This window comes from Hyla sarda, chromosome 3, assembly GCF_029499605.1.
Source record: "Hyla sarda isolate aHylSar1 chromosome 3, aHylSar1.hap1, whole genome shotgun sequence".
NCBI lineage: Eukaryota > Metazoa > Chordata > Amphibia > Anura > Hylidae > Hyla > Hyla sarda.
Genome location: NC_079191.1, coordinates 401,169,109 through 401,187,009, shown reverse-complemented (window position 1 = coordinate 401,187,009; position 17,901 = coordinate 401,169,109). Strand labels below are relative to the sequence as shown.

The 17,901-nt window shown below is 46.3% G+C and overlaps 1 protein-coding gene across 6 annotated transcripts in view; it reads left to right on the top strand.

Moving 5' to 3' along the window:
• The window catches only part of TTC7A (tetratricopeptide repeat domain 7A), a 532,144-nt gene that overhangs the window by 257,291 nt on the left and 256,952 nt on the right, over positions 1–17,901 (top strand). For all 6 annotated transcript variants that reach the window (XM_056568084.1, XM_056568088.1, XM_056568085.1 and 3 more), the window contains one exon: positions 14,934–15,051. In XM_056568084.1, coding sequence (XP_056424059.1) covers positions 14,934–15,051 — 118 coding nt within the window. The remainder of the gene's footprint in view (positions 1–14,933; positions 15,052–17,901) is intronic.

The following is a 17,901-nucleotide window of genomic DNA, read 5'->3' as shown; positions in this document are numbered from 1 at the left end:
TTATAACTGCAGATTAGAAGCTGTGCTCAGTCATTTAGTTTACATTGAAATCTGCAGCAGAAAATCCTGTGCGTACATCAAATCTGCGTACATGTGAACGTACCCTTAAAGTGTATGTTTGACCCGCTCTTTAACTGGCGGTCTGCAGACGCCAGTGAATGAGTTGTTAACCACAATAGAATAGGTCAGCTGGCCAAACTGACTCCAATAATAACAATACTAAATAGGGTTCAAACATACAATTTTCTAATGTTTGTGTGAAATTAATAAAGTTTAAGTACATTTTTTTTGTGGTGTGGGAAGAAGGTTTTTTTGGACCACCATATAGTTGGTCTATGAGTATAAAGGTATTGATATTACCCTCCACACACTGGTCTTGATCCATGTGTTAGTGTATCCTTGTACTGGACCCCAAATGTCAGTGTATCCTTGTACTTATTCCCAAGTGTCAGTGCATCCCTGTACTGGACCCTAAGTGTCAGTGTATCCTTGGACCCCAAGTGTTACGGTATCCTTCTACTTATCCGCAAGTGTCAATGAATCCTTGAACTGGACCCCAAGTGTCAGTATTTCCTTGTACTTATCCCCAAGTGTCAGTGTATCCTTGTACTGGACCCATAAGTGTCAGTGTATTCCTGTACTGGACCCATAAGTGTCAGTGTATTCCTGTACTGGACCCATAAGTGTCAGTGTATCCCTGTACTGGACCCATAAGTGTCAGTGTATCCCTGTACTGGACCCATAAGTGTCAGTGTATCCTTGTACTGGACCCATAGGTGTCAGTGTATCCATGTACTGGACCCATAAGTGTCAGTGTATCCCTGTACTGGACCCATAAGTGTCAGTACTGGACCCATAAGTGTCAGTGTATCCTTGTACTGGACCCATAGGTGTCAGTGTATCCCTGTACTGGACCCATAAGTGTCAGTGTATCCCTGTACTGGACCCATAAGTGTCAGTGTATCCCTGTACTGGACCCATAAGTGTCAGTGTATCCCTGTACTGGACCCATAAGTGTCAGTGTATCCCTGTACTGGACCCATAAGTGTCAGTGTATCCTTGTACTGGACCCATAAGTGTCAGTGTATCCGTCTACTGGACCCATAAGTGTCAGTGTATCCATCTACTGGACCCATAAGTGTCAGTGTATCCGTCTACTGGACCCATAAGTGTCAGTGTATCCCTGTACTGGACCCATAAGTGTCAGTGTATCCGTGTACTGGACCCATAAGTGTCAGTGTATCCTTGTACTGGACCCATAAGTGTCAGTGTATCCGTGTACTGGACCCATAAGTGTCAGTGTATCCTTGTACTGGACCCATAAGTGTCAGTGTATCCTTGTACTGGACCCATAAGTGTCAGTGTATCCTTGTACTGGACCCATAAGTGTCAGTGTATCCTTGTACTGGACCCATAAGTGTCAGTGTATCCGTCTACTGGACCCAAAAGTGTCAGTGTATCCGTCTACTGGACCCATAAGTGTCAGTGTATCCCTGTACTGGACCCATAAGTGTCAGTGTATCCCTGTACTGGACCCATAAGTGTCAGTGTATCCTTGTACTGGACCCATAAGTGTCAGTGTATCCTTGTACTGGACCCATAAGTGTCAGTGTATCCGTCTACTGGACCCATAAGTGTCAGTGTATCCGTCTACTGGACCCATAAGTGTCAGTGTATCCCTGTACTGGACCCATAAGTGTCAGTGTATCCGTGTACTGGACCCATAAGTGTCAGTGTATCCTTGTACTGGACCCATAAGTGTCAGTGTATCCGTGTACTGGACCCATAAGTGTCAGTGTATCCTTGTACTGGACCCATAAGTGTCAGTGTATCCGTGTACGTATCCCCAAGTGTCAGTGTATCCGTGCACGTATCCCCAAGTGTCAGTGTATCCTTGTGCTGGACCCCTAGATGTATCCTTGTGCAGTGACACTGTGTTATTGTATCCTTGTAAAGAAACCCCAAATGTCAGTGAATCCTTGCTGGACCCCAAGTTTTATGGTGTTCTTGTACTTATCCCCATGTGTGAGGATCTTTGTACTGGACCCCCAGATGTATCATTTTGCTGTGACACTGCGCTATTGTCATGAGACCTCGGGTGTAATATAATGCTATTAGTATTGGCTTTCAATTGCCATTTTTAATGGATTCCCAGGAAAAGATGTTTCCAATATAACATGTAGCATATAATCATTAGACCTGCTGAACCTGTTCCTATAGACTTCTTTGCATTGAACCAAACAAATCCTTGCACTGTTTTCATCTTTTATTATTGTTGGCCATGAAGTCAAGTTATAGGAAAACTCCTTGTATAATTTTGCAATTATATGTAGTGCCATAAATGTTTCTGCAATGATTCTCTACTATGTCCAATATATCTGCTTGCTTTTGGTGACTTGGAACATTTTTGTTCTGAGGCTTTGCCACAGTTATCTTCAGTCTAGGTCATCTATGTTAAAGGGGTACTCCGGTGGAAAACTTTTTTTTTCCAAATCAACTGGTGCCAGAAAGTTAAACAGATTTGTAAATTACTTCTATTAAAAATTCTTAATCTGTCCAGTACTTATTTGCGGCTGTATACTACAGAGGAAATTCTTTTCTTTTGGGATTTTTTTTTCTGTCAGGAGCACAGTGCTTTCTGCTGACACCTCTGTCCATTTTAGGAACTGTCCAGAGCAGCATGTTTGCTATGGGGATTTTCTCCTACCCTGGACAGTTCCTGACATGGACAGAGGTGTCAGCAGAGAGCACTGTGGTCGTGACAGAAAAGAAATCCAAAAAGAAAAGAATTTCCTTTACTTATAGAAGTAATTTACAAATCTGTTTAACTTTCTGGCATCAGTTGATTAAAAAAAATTAAAGTGTTCCACCGCTGTACTCCTTTAACTAAACAGCTAGGATCGCAGCCTAAAACAATTCCCCTACACTAAAATATTGTACCAAACCATAAAGGCATGCGAGAAATTAGTTGCTGCGATAGATGTCTCACAGAGACCAAATGGTGCTATCTAAATAGATTTCAGCAAGGGCCTCTTGATAACTTATGTCTCTACAGGATGAGACAGCGACATTATCAACCCTTGTGCATTGTGTGGTACCCATTGGCGACAACCATGGCTTTACAAATTGTGAGGTGCCCACCTGTGGTTAAGAGGCAGCTCAGGAGACGGTTTAAAGCATTACTTTCCTTTGTAAAATATTAGACACATTGTACTGACATGTCAAATGTTTAGATCGCATCAGGTCTCAGTCTTTAAACTGGCTGCGATTGCAGGTTATATGCCAATGAAGTGCACTACTGCGCTTTTCACTTCATGGCCAGCCACTCGATCCAACTATTTTACTCCATAGACCTATGCAGTGAAAGAGTCTGATTTGATTGACAGCCAGGGAGTGACATGCGTGGCAGTGCACTTCACCAAATTATAACTTGCAGCCATTCACAGGACTGAGACCAGTGTGATCTAAACTTTTGACATGTCTGGACAACATGTTACAATTTTTTTTTAATTATAGTAATGCTTTAGAGCAGTGGTTCTCAACCTGGGGTACAAGTACCCCCAGGGGTACTTAGCAGTTCTCCAGGGGGTACTTGAAAAAAAATCAGTAATAGCAGCCACAGCAACTGGTTACTGGTCTGGACCACTTTGAAAAAAATGGTAGGCTGATGTCACTGCACCGAGCCGCGGAGCAGGAGGACAGCAAAGGGGAAGCGCGGGCACTGGGCTGCTGTGGGCAGTATCTACCATCAACTTTGTTGCTCCACTGCCCCTGCAGACCGGGGACCTACTGCTATGAGGCATAGCAATAGGTCCCCAGACCAGCGGAGCAGTGGAGCACCAAAGCGGAACAGTATGGTGGCCTACAGCTATATGGGGGCAGTTTGGGGGACTACAGCTATATTTGGGGGCACAGAGGGGGCCTAACAACTTTATGGGCATGCAAAGCAGGTACTATTACTGTGTGTGACAATAAACATGGGGAGTTTGTAAATAGGTGGGTATTGTACTGCAGAAAGAAGCCTAAAGTGTTTGTTTGGCTGATACTGTGGAGAAGTCTTGTATGGGAGAAATCTTAATGGTGGTCTAGGCCAGATAGTGAAGAAAAGAAAAGTAAACAACTCCGGTTAGAGAAGATGTCACCTGTAAATCGGGGGACTGGGGAGATAGGGAGAGGAACAGGGGGCCTGTTATAGAGGAAAATAAAGCATATGAATTATACTATAATCATTACAAAATGTCACATTTGGGCAGGGAAGGAGTGCACACTATTCTTGCCCACTCCCCTATCCCTGCTTACTTACGTACCCACCCTAGGCAACAGGTCGGTAACCACGGTGACAGTCCCTCCCTAGACAAGTAATGGGAGTAAACTAATAGAATACAATAATACAGACACAGGTCAAGGTACAGTAGGGAGCAGACAGACTAACAATAGCAAAACTAACTGGGCTGTCAAGGGGTACTCAGGCAAAAAAAAGGTTGAGAACCACTGCTTTAGAGTCTTTGACTTGGAAAGAAAAATATTTTTACATTTGTTATTGGCTACCTTAACTTAAAAATGGTGCACTGAGTTTTAGTTTGCACACTACATTCCTTCATTTATTTTCAGACTCCTTGAAGTAGTGTGCATCCTGCTCCTATGTTCAGACTTTATAGTGTGGCTGTGTCCTCCTGTAATACATGCTGGATATGAGGTATGTGTGTCCAGGAGACTAGAATGCTGCTGCTTCATTGTACAAAGCCTATATTCCCCCCGAAAATTCCCTGTCTACTGCCTGTATGAGCTGCCCTCCATGTATGCTCTCCCAATTCTCCACACTCAGCTGTATACAACCTCCTCTACCACCTTGCTGCTATGTAACAAAGAGAGAAGAAAGAGCAGAAAGCCCATTAGAGGGAATTTTCTCACACATCCTCATCCCAAGCTAAATGGTCAAAGATCTTTAATAAAGACTATTTTGAAAGTTCCCTAATTTTGCATTCAGGAAACACATAAACAGTAACAAAAAACAGTACAAAGGTGTATGCAGACTAGTAATAGACATTAAATGCACATCTTTTTGTGAGTTGTTCATTTGAATATGGTCACTGTAGGGTAGTTAGATACCAGTCTTGGACATTGGGCTGAATCTTTAACCCCGGATGAAGGAATTCTGATCTGTGTCAATGGCTGTGATCTACATAGTGATTAGTACTGAGAAGTGCCTGTATTTAGCAGAATACCCAAATTATAAAAGGGGGGAGCTGATCCCATGCAAAGGAGATGTGTTACACCATAATTCTTTTATATGCGGCATGGGGTGTAATAGTACATTATTAAAAGCAATACAAATTTTATAAAGACATACCTAACAATTTGCAGTTAGATTCACACAAAGCAACACGCCTAAGTCAGAACAATAAATACAATTGTATCCATTGAAGTTCGGCTTCCTGCATCATGTTGAAAGCTCATTTATTAGACACAACTGTTACATTGAAAGCCATTGTGGATATTCATTGTAATTTTCTTGCTAGGAAAATTATCATTAACCATAAAGTATTTAAATAATATCAGCCATCACTCCAATAGCAGTGTGGGGCCCAGGGAGCAGGCAGGCAGGCAGGCAGTCTTCTGATCTGCACTTTGGCTGTTCAGGCCCCAGGTCACCAATAGTCCTGCTTTATATTGCCACAAGGTGTCCCAGGTCTGAGAACTGCTTCTCATCACCCCCAGTCTAGGGCCTAAAGTAGATATATTGTGTAGCATATAGAACAGAGGTACTTTTCGAAAAATTCCTATGATAGTCTATCCCTGGGTCAGATTGGCCTAGTAAAGGGTCCTTCTGTAGCCCTAGATTCACACATAGGAATGGGCTGCTTTGGTCCAGCAGTAGACGCCCTATCAGATCACTACCTGCAGATCAGGAACGGTTTATGTGGCATGCACAAGGATAACAATATCCTTAAAGTGAATATACATATGTTTTGAAAAGTCTAATACTTGCAAGAGAGTGAAAAGAACGCCCTCACCCATGATGAACTTGCTTGCGGAACTTTATTTCATAAAAGCAGATAGGGTACAGTGGGTAGAAGCAGAGGAGCAACCTCGCAGCTGCGAGGTTGCACCTCTGCTTCTACCCGCTGTACCCTATCTGCTTTTATGAAATAAAGTTCTGCAAGCAAGTTCATCATGAGTGAGTGCGTTCTTTTCACTCTCTTGCAAGTATTGGACATTTACTGTTACGCCGAGCGCTCCGGGTTCCCGCTCCTCCCCGGAGCGCTCGCTTCACCTCCTCCGCTGCAGCGCCCCGGTCACGTCCTCTGACCCGGGGCGCTGCGATCCTGCTGCTAGCCGGGATGCGATTCGCGATGCGGGTAGCGCCCGCTCGCGATGCGCACCCCGGCTCTCCTACCTGACTCGCTCCCCGTCTGTTCTGTCCCGGCGCGCGCGGCCCCGCTCCCTAGGGCGCGCGCGCGCCGGGTCTCTGCGATTTAAAGGGCCACTGCGCCGCTGATTGGCGCAGTGGTTCCAATTAGAGTTATCACCTGTGCACTCCCTATATTACCTCACTTCCCTTGCACTCCCTTGCCGGATCTTGTTGCCTTAGTGCCAGTGAAAGCGTTCCTTGTGTGTCCCTTGCCAGTGTTTCCAGACCTTCTGCCGTTGCCCCTGACTACGATCCTTGCTGCCTGCCCCGACCTTCTGCTACGTCCGACCTTGCTTCTGCCTACTCCCTTGTACCGCGCCTATCTTCAGCAGCCAGAGAGGTGAGCCGTTGCTAGTGGATACGACCTGGTCACTACCGCCGCAGCAAGACCATCCCGCTTTGCGGCGGGCTCTGGTGAAAACCAGTAGTGGCTTAGAACCGGTCCACTAGCACGGTCCACGCCAATCCCTCTCTGGCACAGAGGGTCCACTACCTGCCAGCCGGCATCGTGACAGTAGATCCGGCCATGGATCCCGCTGAAGTTCCTCTGCCAGTTGTCGCTGACCTCACCACGGTGGTCGCCCAGCAGTCACAACAGATTGCGCAACAAGGCCAACAGCTGTCTCAACTGACCGTTATGCTACAACAGTTGCTACCACAGCTTCAGCAGTCATCTCCTCCGCCAGCTCCTGCACCTCCTCCGCAGCGAGTGGCCGCTCCTGGGATACGCTTATCCTTGCCGGATAAGTTTGATGGGGACTCTAAGTTTTGCCGTGGCTTCCTTTCCCAATGTTCCCTGCATCTGGAGATGATGTCGGACCTGTTTCCCACTGAAAGGTCTAAGGTGGCTTTCGTAGTCAGTCTTCTGTCCGGAAAAGCCCTGTCATGGGCCACACCGCTCTGGGACCGCAATGACCCCGTCACTGCCTCAGTACACTCCTTCTTCTCGGAAATCCGAAGTGTCTTTGAGGAACCTGCCCGAGCCTCTTCTGCTGAGACTGCCCTGTTGAACCTGGTCCAGGGTAATTCTTCCGTTGGCGAGTATGCCGTACAATTCCGTACACTTGCTTCAGAATTGTCCTGGAATAATGAGGCCCTCTGCGCGACCTTCAAAAAAGGCCTATCCAGCAACATTAAAGATGTTCTGGCCGCACGAGAAATTCCTGCTAATCTACATGAACTTATTCACCTAGCCACTCGCATTGACATGCGTTTTTCTGAAAGGCGTCAGGAACTCCGCCAAGATATGGACTCTGTTCGCACGAGGCGTTTCATCTCCTCGGCTCCTCTCTCCTCTGGTCCCCTGCAATCTGTTCCTGTGCCTCCCGCCGTGGAGGCTATGCAGGTCGACCGGTCTCGCCTGACACCTCAAGAGAGGACACGACGCCGTATGGAGAACCTCTGCCTGTACTGTGCTAGTACCGAACACTTCCTGAGGGATTGTCCTATCCGTCCTCCCCGCCTGGAAAGACGTACGCTGACTCCGCACAAAGGTGAGACAGTCCTTGATGTCTACTCTGCTTCTCCACGTCTTACTGTGCCTGTGCGGATGTCTGCTTCTGCCTTCTCCTTCTCTACAGTGGCCTTCTTGGACTCTGGTTCTGCAGGAAATTTTATTTTGGCCTCTCTCGTCAACAGGTTCAACATCCCAGTGACCAGTCTCGCCAGACCCCTCTACATCAATTGTGTAAATAATGAAAGATTGGACTGTACCATACGTTTCCGCACGGAGCCCCTTCTTATGAGCATCGGATCTCATCATGAGAGGATTGAACTTTTGGTCCTCCCCAATTGCACCTCGGAGATTCTCCTTGGACTTCCCTGGCTTCAACTTCATTCCCCAACCCTGGATTGGTCCACTGGGGAGATCAAGAGTTGGGGGTCCTCTTGTTCCAAGAACTGTCTAAAACCGGTTCCCAGTAACCCTTGCCGTAACTCTGTGGTTCCTCCAGTAACCGGTCTCCCCAAGGCCTATATGGACTTCGCGGATGTTTTCTGCAAAAAACAAGCTGAGACTCTACCTCCTCACAGGCCTTATGATTGCCCTATCGACCTCCTCCCGGGTACTACTCCACCCCGGGGCAGAATTTATCCTCTCTCTGCCCCAGAGACTCTTGCCATGTCCGAATACGTCCAGGAGAATCTAAAAAGGGGCTTTATCCGTAAATCCTCCTCTCCTGCCGGAGCCGGATTTTTCTTTGTCTCCAAAAAAGATGGCTCCCTACGTCCTTGCATTGACTACCGCGGTCTTAATAAAATCACGGTTAAGAACCGCTACCCCTTACCCCTCATCTCTGAACTCTTTGATCGCCTCCAAGGTGCCCACATCTTCACTAAATTGGACTTAAGAGGCGCCTATAACCTCATCCGCATCAGAGGGGGGGACGAGTGGAAAACGGCATTTAACACCAGAGATGGACACTTTGAGTATCTGGTCATGCCCTTTGGACTGTGCAATGCCCCTGCCGTCTTCCAAGACTTTGTCAATGAAATTTTTCGTGATCTATTATACTCCTGTGTTGTGGTATATCTGGACGATATCCTAATTTTTTCTGCCAATCTAGAGGAACACCGCCGGCATGTCCGTATGGTTCTTCAGAGACTTCGTGACAACCAACTCTATGCCAAAATTGAGAAATGTCTGTTTGAATGCCAATCTCTTCCTTTTCTAGGATATTTGGTCTCTGGCCAGGGACTACAGATGGATCCAGACAAACTCTCTGCCGTCTTAAATTGGCCACGCCCCTCCGGACTCCGTGCTATCCAACGCTTTTTGGGGTTCGCCAATTATTACAGGCAATTTATTCCACATTTTTCTACCATTGTGGCTCCTATCGTGGCTTTAACCAAGAAAAATGCTGATCCCAAGTCCTGGCCTCCTCAAGCAGAAGACTCCTTTAAACAACTCAAGTCTGCCTTTTCTTCGGCTCCCGTGCTCTCCAGACCTGACCCTTCCAAACCCTTCCTATTGGAGGTTGATGCCTCCTCAGTAGGAGCTGGAGCTGTTCTTCTACAAAAAAATCCTTCCGGGCATGCTGTCACTTGTGGTTTTTTCTCTAGGACCTTCTCTCCAGCGGAGAGGAACTACTCCATCGGGGATCGAGAACTTCTAGCCATTAAATTAGCACTTGAGGAATGGAGGCATCTGCTGGAGGGATCAAGATTTCCTGTTATTATCTACACCGACCACAAGAACCTCTCCTACCTCCAGTCGGCCCAACGGCTGAATCCTCGCCAGGCCCGGTGGTCTCTGTTCTTTGCCCGATTTAATTTTGAGATTCACTTTCGTCCTGCCGATAAGAACATTAGAGCCGATGCTCTCTCTCGTTCCTCGGATGCCTCAGAAGTTGATCTCCCTCCGCAACACATCATTCCACCTGACTGCCTGATCTCCACTTCTCCTGCCTCCATCAGACAGACTCCTCCAGGAAAGACCTTTGTTTCTCCACGCCAACGCCTCGGAATCCTCAAATGGGGTCACTCCTCCCATCTCGCAGGTCATGCGGGCATCAAGAAATCTGTGCAACTCATCTCCCGCTTCTATTGGTGGCCAACTCTGGAGACGGATGTTGGGGACTTTGTGCGAGCCTGCACTATCTGTGCCCGGGATAAGACTCCTCGCCAGAAGCCCGCTGGTTTTCTTCATCCTCTGCCTGTCCCCGAACAGCCTTGGTCTCTGATTGGTATGGATTTTATTACTGATTTACCCCCTTCCCGTGGCAACACCGTTATTTGGGTGGTCGTTGATCGATTCTCCAAAATGGCACATTTCATTCCTCTTCCTGGTCTTCCTTCTGCGCCTCAGTTGGCTAAACAATTTTTTGTACACATTTTTCGTCTTCACGGGTTGCCTACGCACATTGTCTCGGATAGAGGGGTCCAATTCGTGTCTAAATTCTGGAGAGCTCTCTGTAAACAACTCAAGATTAAATTAAATTTTTCCTCTGCATATCATCCCCAGTCCAATGGACAAGTAGAAAGAATTAACCAGATCCTGGGTGATTATTTGCGACATTTTGTTTCCTCCCGCCAGGATGACTGGGCAGATCTCCTTCCATGGGCCGAATTCTCGTATAACTTCAGGGTCTCTGAATCTTCCTCCAAATCCCCATTTTTCGTGGTGTACGGCCGTCACCCTCTTCCCCCCCTCCCTACCCCCTTGCCCTCTGGTCTGCCCGCTGTGGATGAAATTTCTCGTGACCTTTCCATTATATGGAGAGAGACCCAAAATTCTCTCTTACAGGCTTCTTCACGCATGAAGAGGTTCGCGGATAAGAAAAGAAGAGCTCCCCCCGTTTTTTCCCCTGGAGACAAGGTATGGCTCTCCGCTAAATATGTCCGCTTCCGTGTCCCTAGCTACAAGTTGGGACCACGCTATCTTGGTCCTTTCAAAATTCTGTGTCAAATTAATCCTGTCTCTTATAAACTTCTTCTTCCTCCTTCTCTTCGTATCCCTAATGCCTTTCACGTCTCTCTTCTCAAACCACTCATCCTCAACCGTTTTTCTCCCAAATCTGTTCCTCCCACTCCTGTTTCCGGCTCCTCGGACGTCTTCTCGGTCAAGGAGATTTTGGCTGCCAAAAAGGTCAGAGGAAAAAATTTTTTTTTAGTAGACTGGGAGGGTTGTGGTCCTGAAGAGAGATCCTGGGAACCTGAGGACAACATCCTTGACAAAAGTCTGCTCCTCAGGTTCTCAGGCTCCAAGAAGAGGGGGAGACCCAAGGGGGGGGGTACTGTTACGCCGAGCGCTCCGGGTTCCCGCTCCTCCCCGGAGCGCTCGCTTCACCTCCTCCGCTGCAGCGCCCCGGTCACGTCCTCTGACCCGGGGCGCTGCGATCCTGCTGCTAGCCGGGATGCGATTCGCGATGCGGGTAGCGCCCGCTCGCGATGCGCACCCCGGCTCTCCTACCTGACTCGCTCCCCGTCTGTTCTGTCCCGGCGCGCGCGGCCCCGCTCCCTAGGGCGCGCGCGCGCCGGGTCTCTGCGATTTAAAGGGCCACTGCGCCGCTGATTGGCGCAGTGGTTCCAATTAGAGTTATCACCTGTGCACTCCCTATATTACCTCACTTCCCTTGCACTCCCTTGCCGGATCTTGTTGCCTTAGTGCCAGTGAAAGCGTTCCTTGTGTGTCCCTTGCCAGTGTTTCCAGACCTTCTGCCGTTGCCCCTGACTACGATCCTTGCTGCCTGCCCCGACCTTCTGCTACGTCCGACCTTGCTTCTGCCTACTCCCTTGTACCGCGCCTATCTTCAGCAGCCAGAGAGGTGAGCCGTTGCTAGTGGATACGACCTGGTCACTACCGCCGCAGCAAGACCATCCCGCTTTGCGGCGGGCTCTGGTGAAAACCAGTAGTGGCTTAGAACCGGTCCACTAGCACGGTCCACGCCAATCCCTCTCTGGCACAGAGGGTCCACTACCTGCCAGCCGGCATCGTGACATTTACATTGTTTCAGAGAACGGCACCCCGTGCTAGTCCTTATATAGGTGTAGCCGCAGCCATCCACTCAAGGCTTGTTCACACAGTAGCGGTGCAGGGCACATCGTCTTCTTTGTTTGAAATGTTTTGAAAAGTTTTGAGTGAACTTTTAAATGTATTGCGTTATGAAGGGCCCCCAGACAGGCCAATATAGCCCTGTGTAAGAGGGGCAACGATCAACTGACAAAGGAGCAGCTGTCAGTCGCAGATCTTCTTGTGTAATAGGAGATGTGATGCCGATGGCTGATTACAGGAGAGGGCCGCATGAATGATCCAGCAATTGTTCCTAAGGCCCTTCCCGTACAGTAGTCAAGCCTTGTAAAGAATGTGTAAATGATCGCCTATCTACAAGATCAGCGCTCACTGAGTACGTTTTGCTCTGACTAATAGCTGACTAACCCTTATACTGAATGGGCACTTCATTAGAGATCTCATGTAGAAGCACATATGACCTACTTTTACAGATTTATAAGATTTACGATCTACAAGATCAGCGCTCACTGAGTACGTTTTGCTCTGACTAATAGGACCCTTATACTGAATGGGCACTTCATTAGAGATCCCATGTAGAAGCACATATGACCTACTTTGGCCTTCAAGACTGCAGCAGTTCATTGTGGCATGGATTCCACTAGGGGTTGAAATAGTCCTACCCATGTTGACAGGATCTCTTCTCACACCACACATTAGATGGTGTTCCTGACATGCTGTAAACAGCCCATTCTACCTTGTCCCAGAAATATTGTACAGAATAAAGATCCGGGAACCCCAGAGGCCAAAAAAGTAAGGAGAGCTCTCTCATGTTCCATGAGCCAATCCATAGCTGAAAGTGTCCTTACACCATAGGGGAAATAGCTGCCATGATAGGATGAGCTTGGTCAACCACAATGCTTAGATAAGCCCTACTGGCCAAATTTCTATCCACAGGTATCAGAGGACAACGGGTAAACCAAGTAAACGTTACCCACATCATCATCCTGCGTCCACCAGCCTGAACTGCTCCCATTAGCATGGTGCCACAGTAATCTGGATTCATCTCACCAGGCAATAGTTTTCCACTGCTCAGTAATCTAATTTCTTGCATTATTTCAACCACTGGTGTCTCGTCTTTCTGTTTCCCTTAGACATTGATGGCACTGGAACTGGTTGCCTGCTCCTCTAGCCCCTCTGTTTCCATGGAACGATAAGTTGTGTGTTCATGCGTTAGCTGGACTCCAGCGTCGTATTCAGCTACAGTTTTTTTTTGCCTAATCTCCACCTGTTTATCAGAACTACGCCTGACATCCTCTGCTGATCTCTTTCAGTGATAAGTTGGTTATGTCCTTTGGATCCCCTTTATACTTTTCTTTAATCACACCATTCTCCATATACTCTTGACACCATTGCACAAAAAAAAACACAAGGTTGGCAGTGAAATCCTGAGCTCAGAAATCCTATCATCGATGACCGGCATTGTTCACTCCATAGATCTATTGATCCATAGAATACTGCTTGAAAACCACGTCAAATCACTCCATACCGTCTCATGGACGCGAACCGGTGCCTCACCTCACCGCCGTAAAGCACTCTGTAAGCAACGGAATGTCCAGCCCAATAGCTCGAAATATGCAAACTTGACTTTATTCACAAATACTACATGGAACACAGGTGTGGACACAGCAGTGACGCGTTTCGGCCTGTGTCTTGAGCCTTACTCATACGATGAGTATATATACATATGAGTAAGGCTCAAGACACAGGCCGATGTTCCATGTCGTATTTGTGAATAAAGTGAAGTTTGCATATTTCGAGCCATTGGGCTGGATATTCCGTTGCTTACAGAGTGCTTCACGGCGGTTAGGTCCGCACCGATCCGCGTCTATGAAACGGTTTGGATTGAGTTGATAAAGTCAAGTTTGCATATTTCAAGCTATTGGGCTGGACATTCCGTTGCTTATAGAATGCTGCTCTCTTGATAGTATCTTACACACTATGGTCGCATATCTGATTTCCACACCATAGCTTCAACCAGCGTCTCTGATAATATTACTATTTAGTGTATATTGTACTGTTTATAAGAATACCAAAGGGTCCAGTGGAAACCCACAATAGCAAAAGTACAAACCACTGAGCAGTCATGCTTTATATCAGGCCTGCACTCACTGTGACTGCCCTGCTGATCTCTAGCTCAATGCCCTTCTCCTGCCCCTGGCACAGATCCCGAAAGCCCAGTTGGAAGAGGTTATCATTCGATTTCTCATTTTGCTCCAGCCAGCGGCTGCCTTTCCCATGGAGCTGCACATACAGGGCCCCTTAGAGCTGGACAGGGCTCAGCGGCTAGCAAGGGATGGTGACAGCTACTATTCCTGCATGGCTGCATGCAGCAACAACATCCTGTGCACTTTGATTTCAAGGAAGGTCCACATGGCATCGTAGCAGATTAATTGCAGGCCACGGTGTTGACCACAAGAAGTCCTTTGGCGGGCCACATGTTGTGTAGGCCAGCATTGTATTTGTATGAATTGTACAGCAGAGTTTCTATGTAAGCCTACACTAATAAACCCTATAAAGCAAGAAAAACACAAAACTGCTCACCACCAATCTAAACAGTCCATAAACTCAAAAACATTGGATAGATATGGAAGCACGGAGTATCAATGGGCTGTATCCCACGTAGACATAGCAGCAAAAGAAAGGTGAACATCCAGCTCCCAGAAAAACAAATAAAATCTTCAAACTTTAATGATTCAGGTTAAAAACAAAACAAAAGCAACATGTCACAGTAAGAGTGATACACGCTGATGCGTTTTGGGCTCAAAATAATCATGGCCATGATTAAGGGCTATTTTTGAGCCCGAAATGCGTTGGCATGTATGACTCTTACTGTGACCGTTTTCTTTTTGTTTGTTTTTAACCTAGATCATTAAAGTTTGAAGATTTTATTTGTTTTCTGGGAGCTGGATGTTCACCCTTCTTTTGCTACTAATATACCCTACTCTGTCATTTCTGCTATGGCTATGAATGTTCCCGTATTGATCTGTTGCTTATACTTCCATTGTTTTGCAGTTGGAACAAGGAGAACAATTTGCAAAACAAGTTACAGAAATGGGAGAAGAAGCTGCAGAATCACTTTCTAAAGGATATCTTGCTTTGGGACTAGTGTACAGCCTCCAGGCTACCGATGGTAAGACTTCTTTATAATTGTCATCTGCAGCGCACACGTTAAACGACATGCTGTCAGTGTCCTTTTAGTAGGATAGCTAAAACGATAAGGCCGGATTCACATGTCGGAATCTCCGGATGGAATTTCCGGAGTTCATGTGGGCGGCGCCAGGACCGAGCAGATGGCATTGCCGTCCCCATAGATGGCAATGCGTTTCTGAGTGGATCCGCCAAAGGATCCGCTCAGAGGTGCATTGCCTTCTTTGGTGTTCCTAGCCCGTGGGATCTCCGGTAGAAAATCTCTCCTTAGGTTCCTCAGTGTGAACGCGGCCTATAAATACAAATCTTAACCAACAACATTCACTAACATGACAGCCCAGTTTTGGTCATATTATCAGTGAGTACAATTTTTTTTTTTATATTGGATATATTTATGATTGAAGGGGCTGTCTGGCTTAAGAAACAATGGTTAGGTTGTGTTCACGCAGTGTAGTTTTTCCCTTTGGATATTCCATGTATGTCCTAATTGAGAATGCCTCTTTGCCAGACCACCATTTCCCCATCATTTCTGCCCAGGACATTTGTTAGTGTTTTCCAAACAGTGTGCCTCCAGCTGTTGCAAAACGACAACTCCCAGCATGCCCGGACAGCCTGTGGCTGTCCGGGCATGCTAGGAGTTGTCGTTTTGCAACAACTGGAGACCATAAGTGGGTCATATTCAAAACTCTTCACATCAAAAATTTTGCGTTTCACTCCAAAAATTTGGCGCTAAAAAGTTCACATCAGATATTCAAAGCGTTTTACATCAGAATTATCCAAGGTTTACACTAGTCACTAGAGATGAGCGAACTTACAGTAAATTCGATTCGTCACGAACTTCTTGACTCGGCAGTTGATGACTTATCCTGCATAAATTAGTTCAGCTTTCAGGTGCTCCGGTGGGCTGGAAAAGGTGGATACAGTCCTAGGAAAGAGTCTCCTAGGACTGTATCCACCTTTTCCAGCCCACCGGAGCACCTGAAAGCTGAACTAATTTATGCAGGATAAGACATCAACTGCCGAGCCGAGAAGTTCGTGACGAATTGAATTTACTGTAAGTCCGCTCATCTCTACTAGTCACACCAGTTTTGCAAAAGTGGACGTGGCTATGTAAATTTCATCTTTTACATGATATTTTCAAGGGTGAGAGTCCATTTTATATCAGAAATTTCACACCAGCTTTTTGCCAGTGTAGAAATCACAGAAATGGTTGTAGGTTTTATTTTTCGGGGGGGGGGGGGCGGGGCGGGGGGAAGGTGTTGTTTAATCAATTATTGAAAAATAAATAATTATTATTGGAAAATGTTATTAGAAAAAGAATATATTTTTTTTATTTAATTTTTATTACAACTTTTTATATAATGTAGATAATTCCATTATATATATATATATATATATATATATATATATATATAAATATTCTCGCTGCATAACTTGACGCCCAGACGGCTCCTCACTATGTCAGCGGATTCTGATCCTCTATATGAAAAAAGTATTATTATAATACTGCCAAACACCATATCCTTTGAATATAATTCTGACACACTGTACCCTCTGAATATACTACAACTCACTTTACCCTTTGAATACAATACTGCCACACACTGTACCCTCTGAATATAATACTGCCACACACTGTACCCTCTGAATATAATACTGCCACACATTGTACCCTCTCAATATAATACTGCCACACACTGTACCAACTGAATATAATACTGCCACACATTGTACCCACTGAATATAATACTGCCACACACTGTACCCACTGAATGCCACACACTGTACCCACTGAATATAATACTGCCACTCATTGTACCCACTGAGTATAATACTGCCACACACTGTACCCTCTCAATATAATACTGCAACACACTGTACCAACTGAATATAATACTGCCACACATTGTACCCACTGAATATAATACTGCCACACACTGTACCCACTGAATGCCACACACTATACCCACTGAATATAATACTGCCACTCATTGTACCCAATGAATATAATACTGCCACACACTGTACCCTCAGAATATAATACTGCCACACACTGTACCCTCAGAATATAATAATGCCACACACTGTACCCTCAGAATATAATACTGCCACACACTGTACCCCTGAATATAATACTGCCACACACTGTACCCCAGAATATAATACTGCCACACACTGTACCCCTGAATATAATACTGCCCACACACTGTACCCTCAGAATATAATACTGCCACACACTGTACCCTCTGAATATAATACTGCCACACACTGTACGCTCTAAATATCCCTCTGAATACAATACCGTGATGTATTGTGGCTAATGAAAACCGTACTACCCCAGAAATTCCGTATACTCTGTGCCCCTCATATATAGTAATAAAGCCCCATCCTGTGCCCCCACATATAACTATGACCTGTCCTGTTCCCCTCATAATAATAATGCCCTCTGTCCTGTGCCCCTACCATATAATGCCCCCTGTGCTGTGCCCCTCACATATAATGCTCCTGCAATGTTCCCCTCACATATAATGCCCCCCAATCCTGCTCCCTCAGGGGGCATTATAAGTGAGGGGAACATTTCAGGGGGGCATTATAAGACCGGGCACATTATATGTGAGGGGCACATGACAGGGGGTTCCTCACTTATAATGCCCCCCTATCATGTGCCCCTCACTTATAATGCCCCTGTAATGTTCCCCTCACATATAATTCCCCCTGTCCTGTCCCTTCAGGGTGCATTATAAGTAGGGGCACATAACAGGGGGCATTATAAGTTGAAGTACATTATATGTTAGCGGCCCAAGACAGGGGGACATTATAAGTGAGGGGCCCA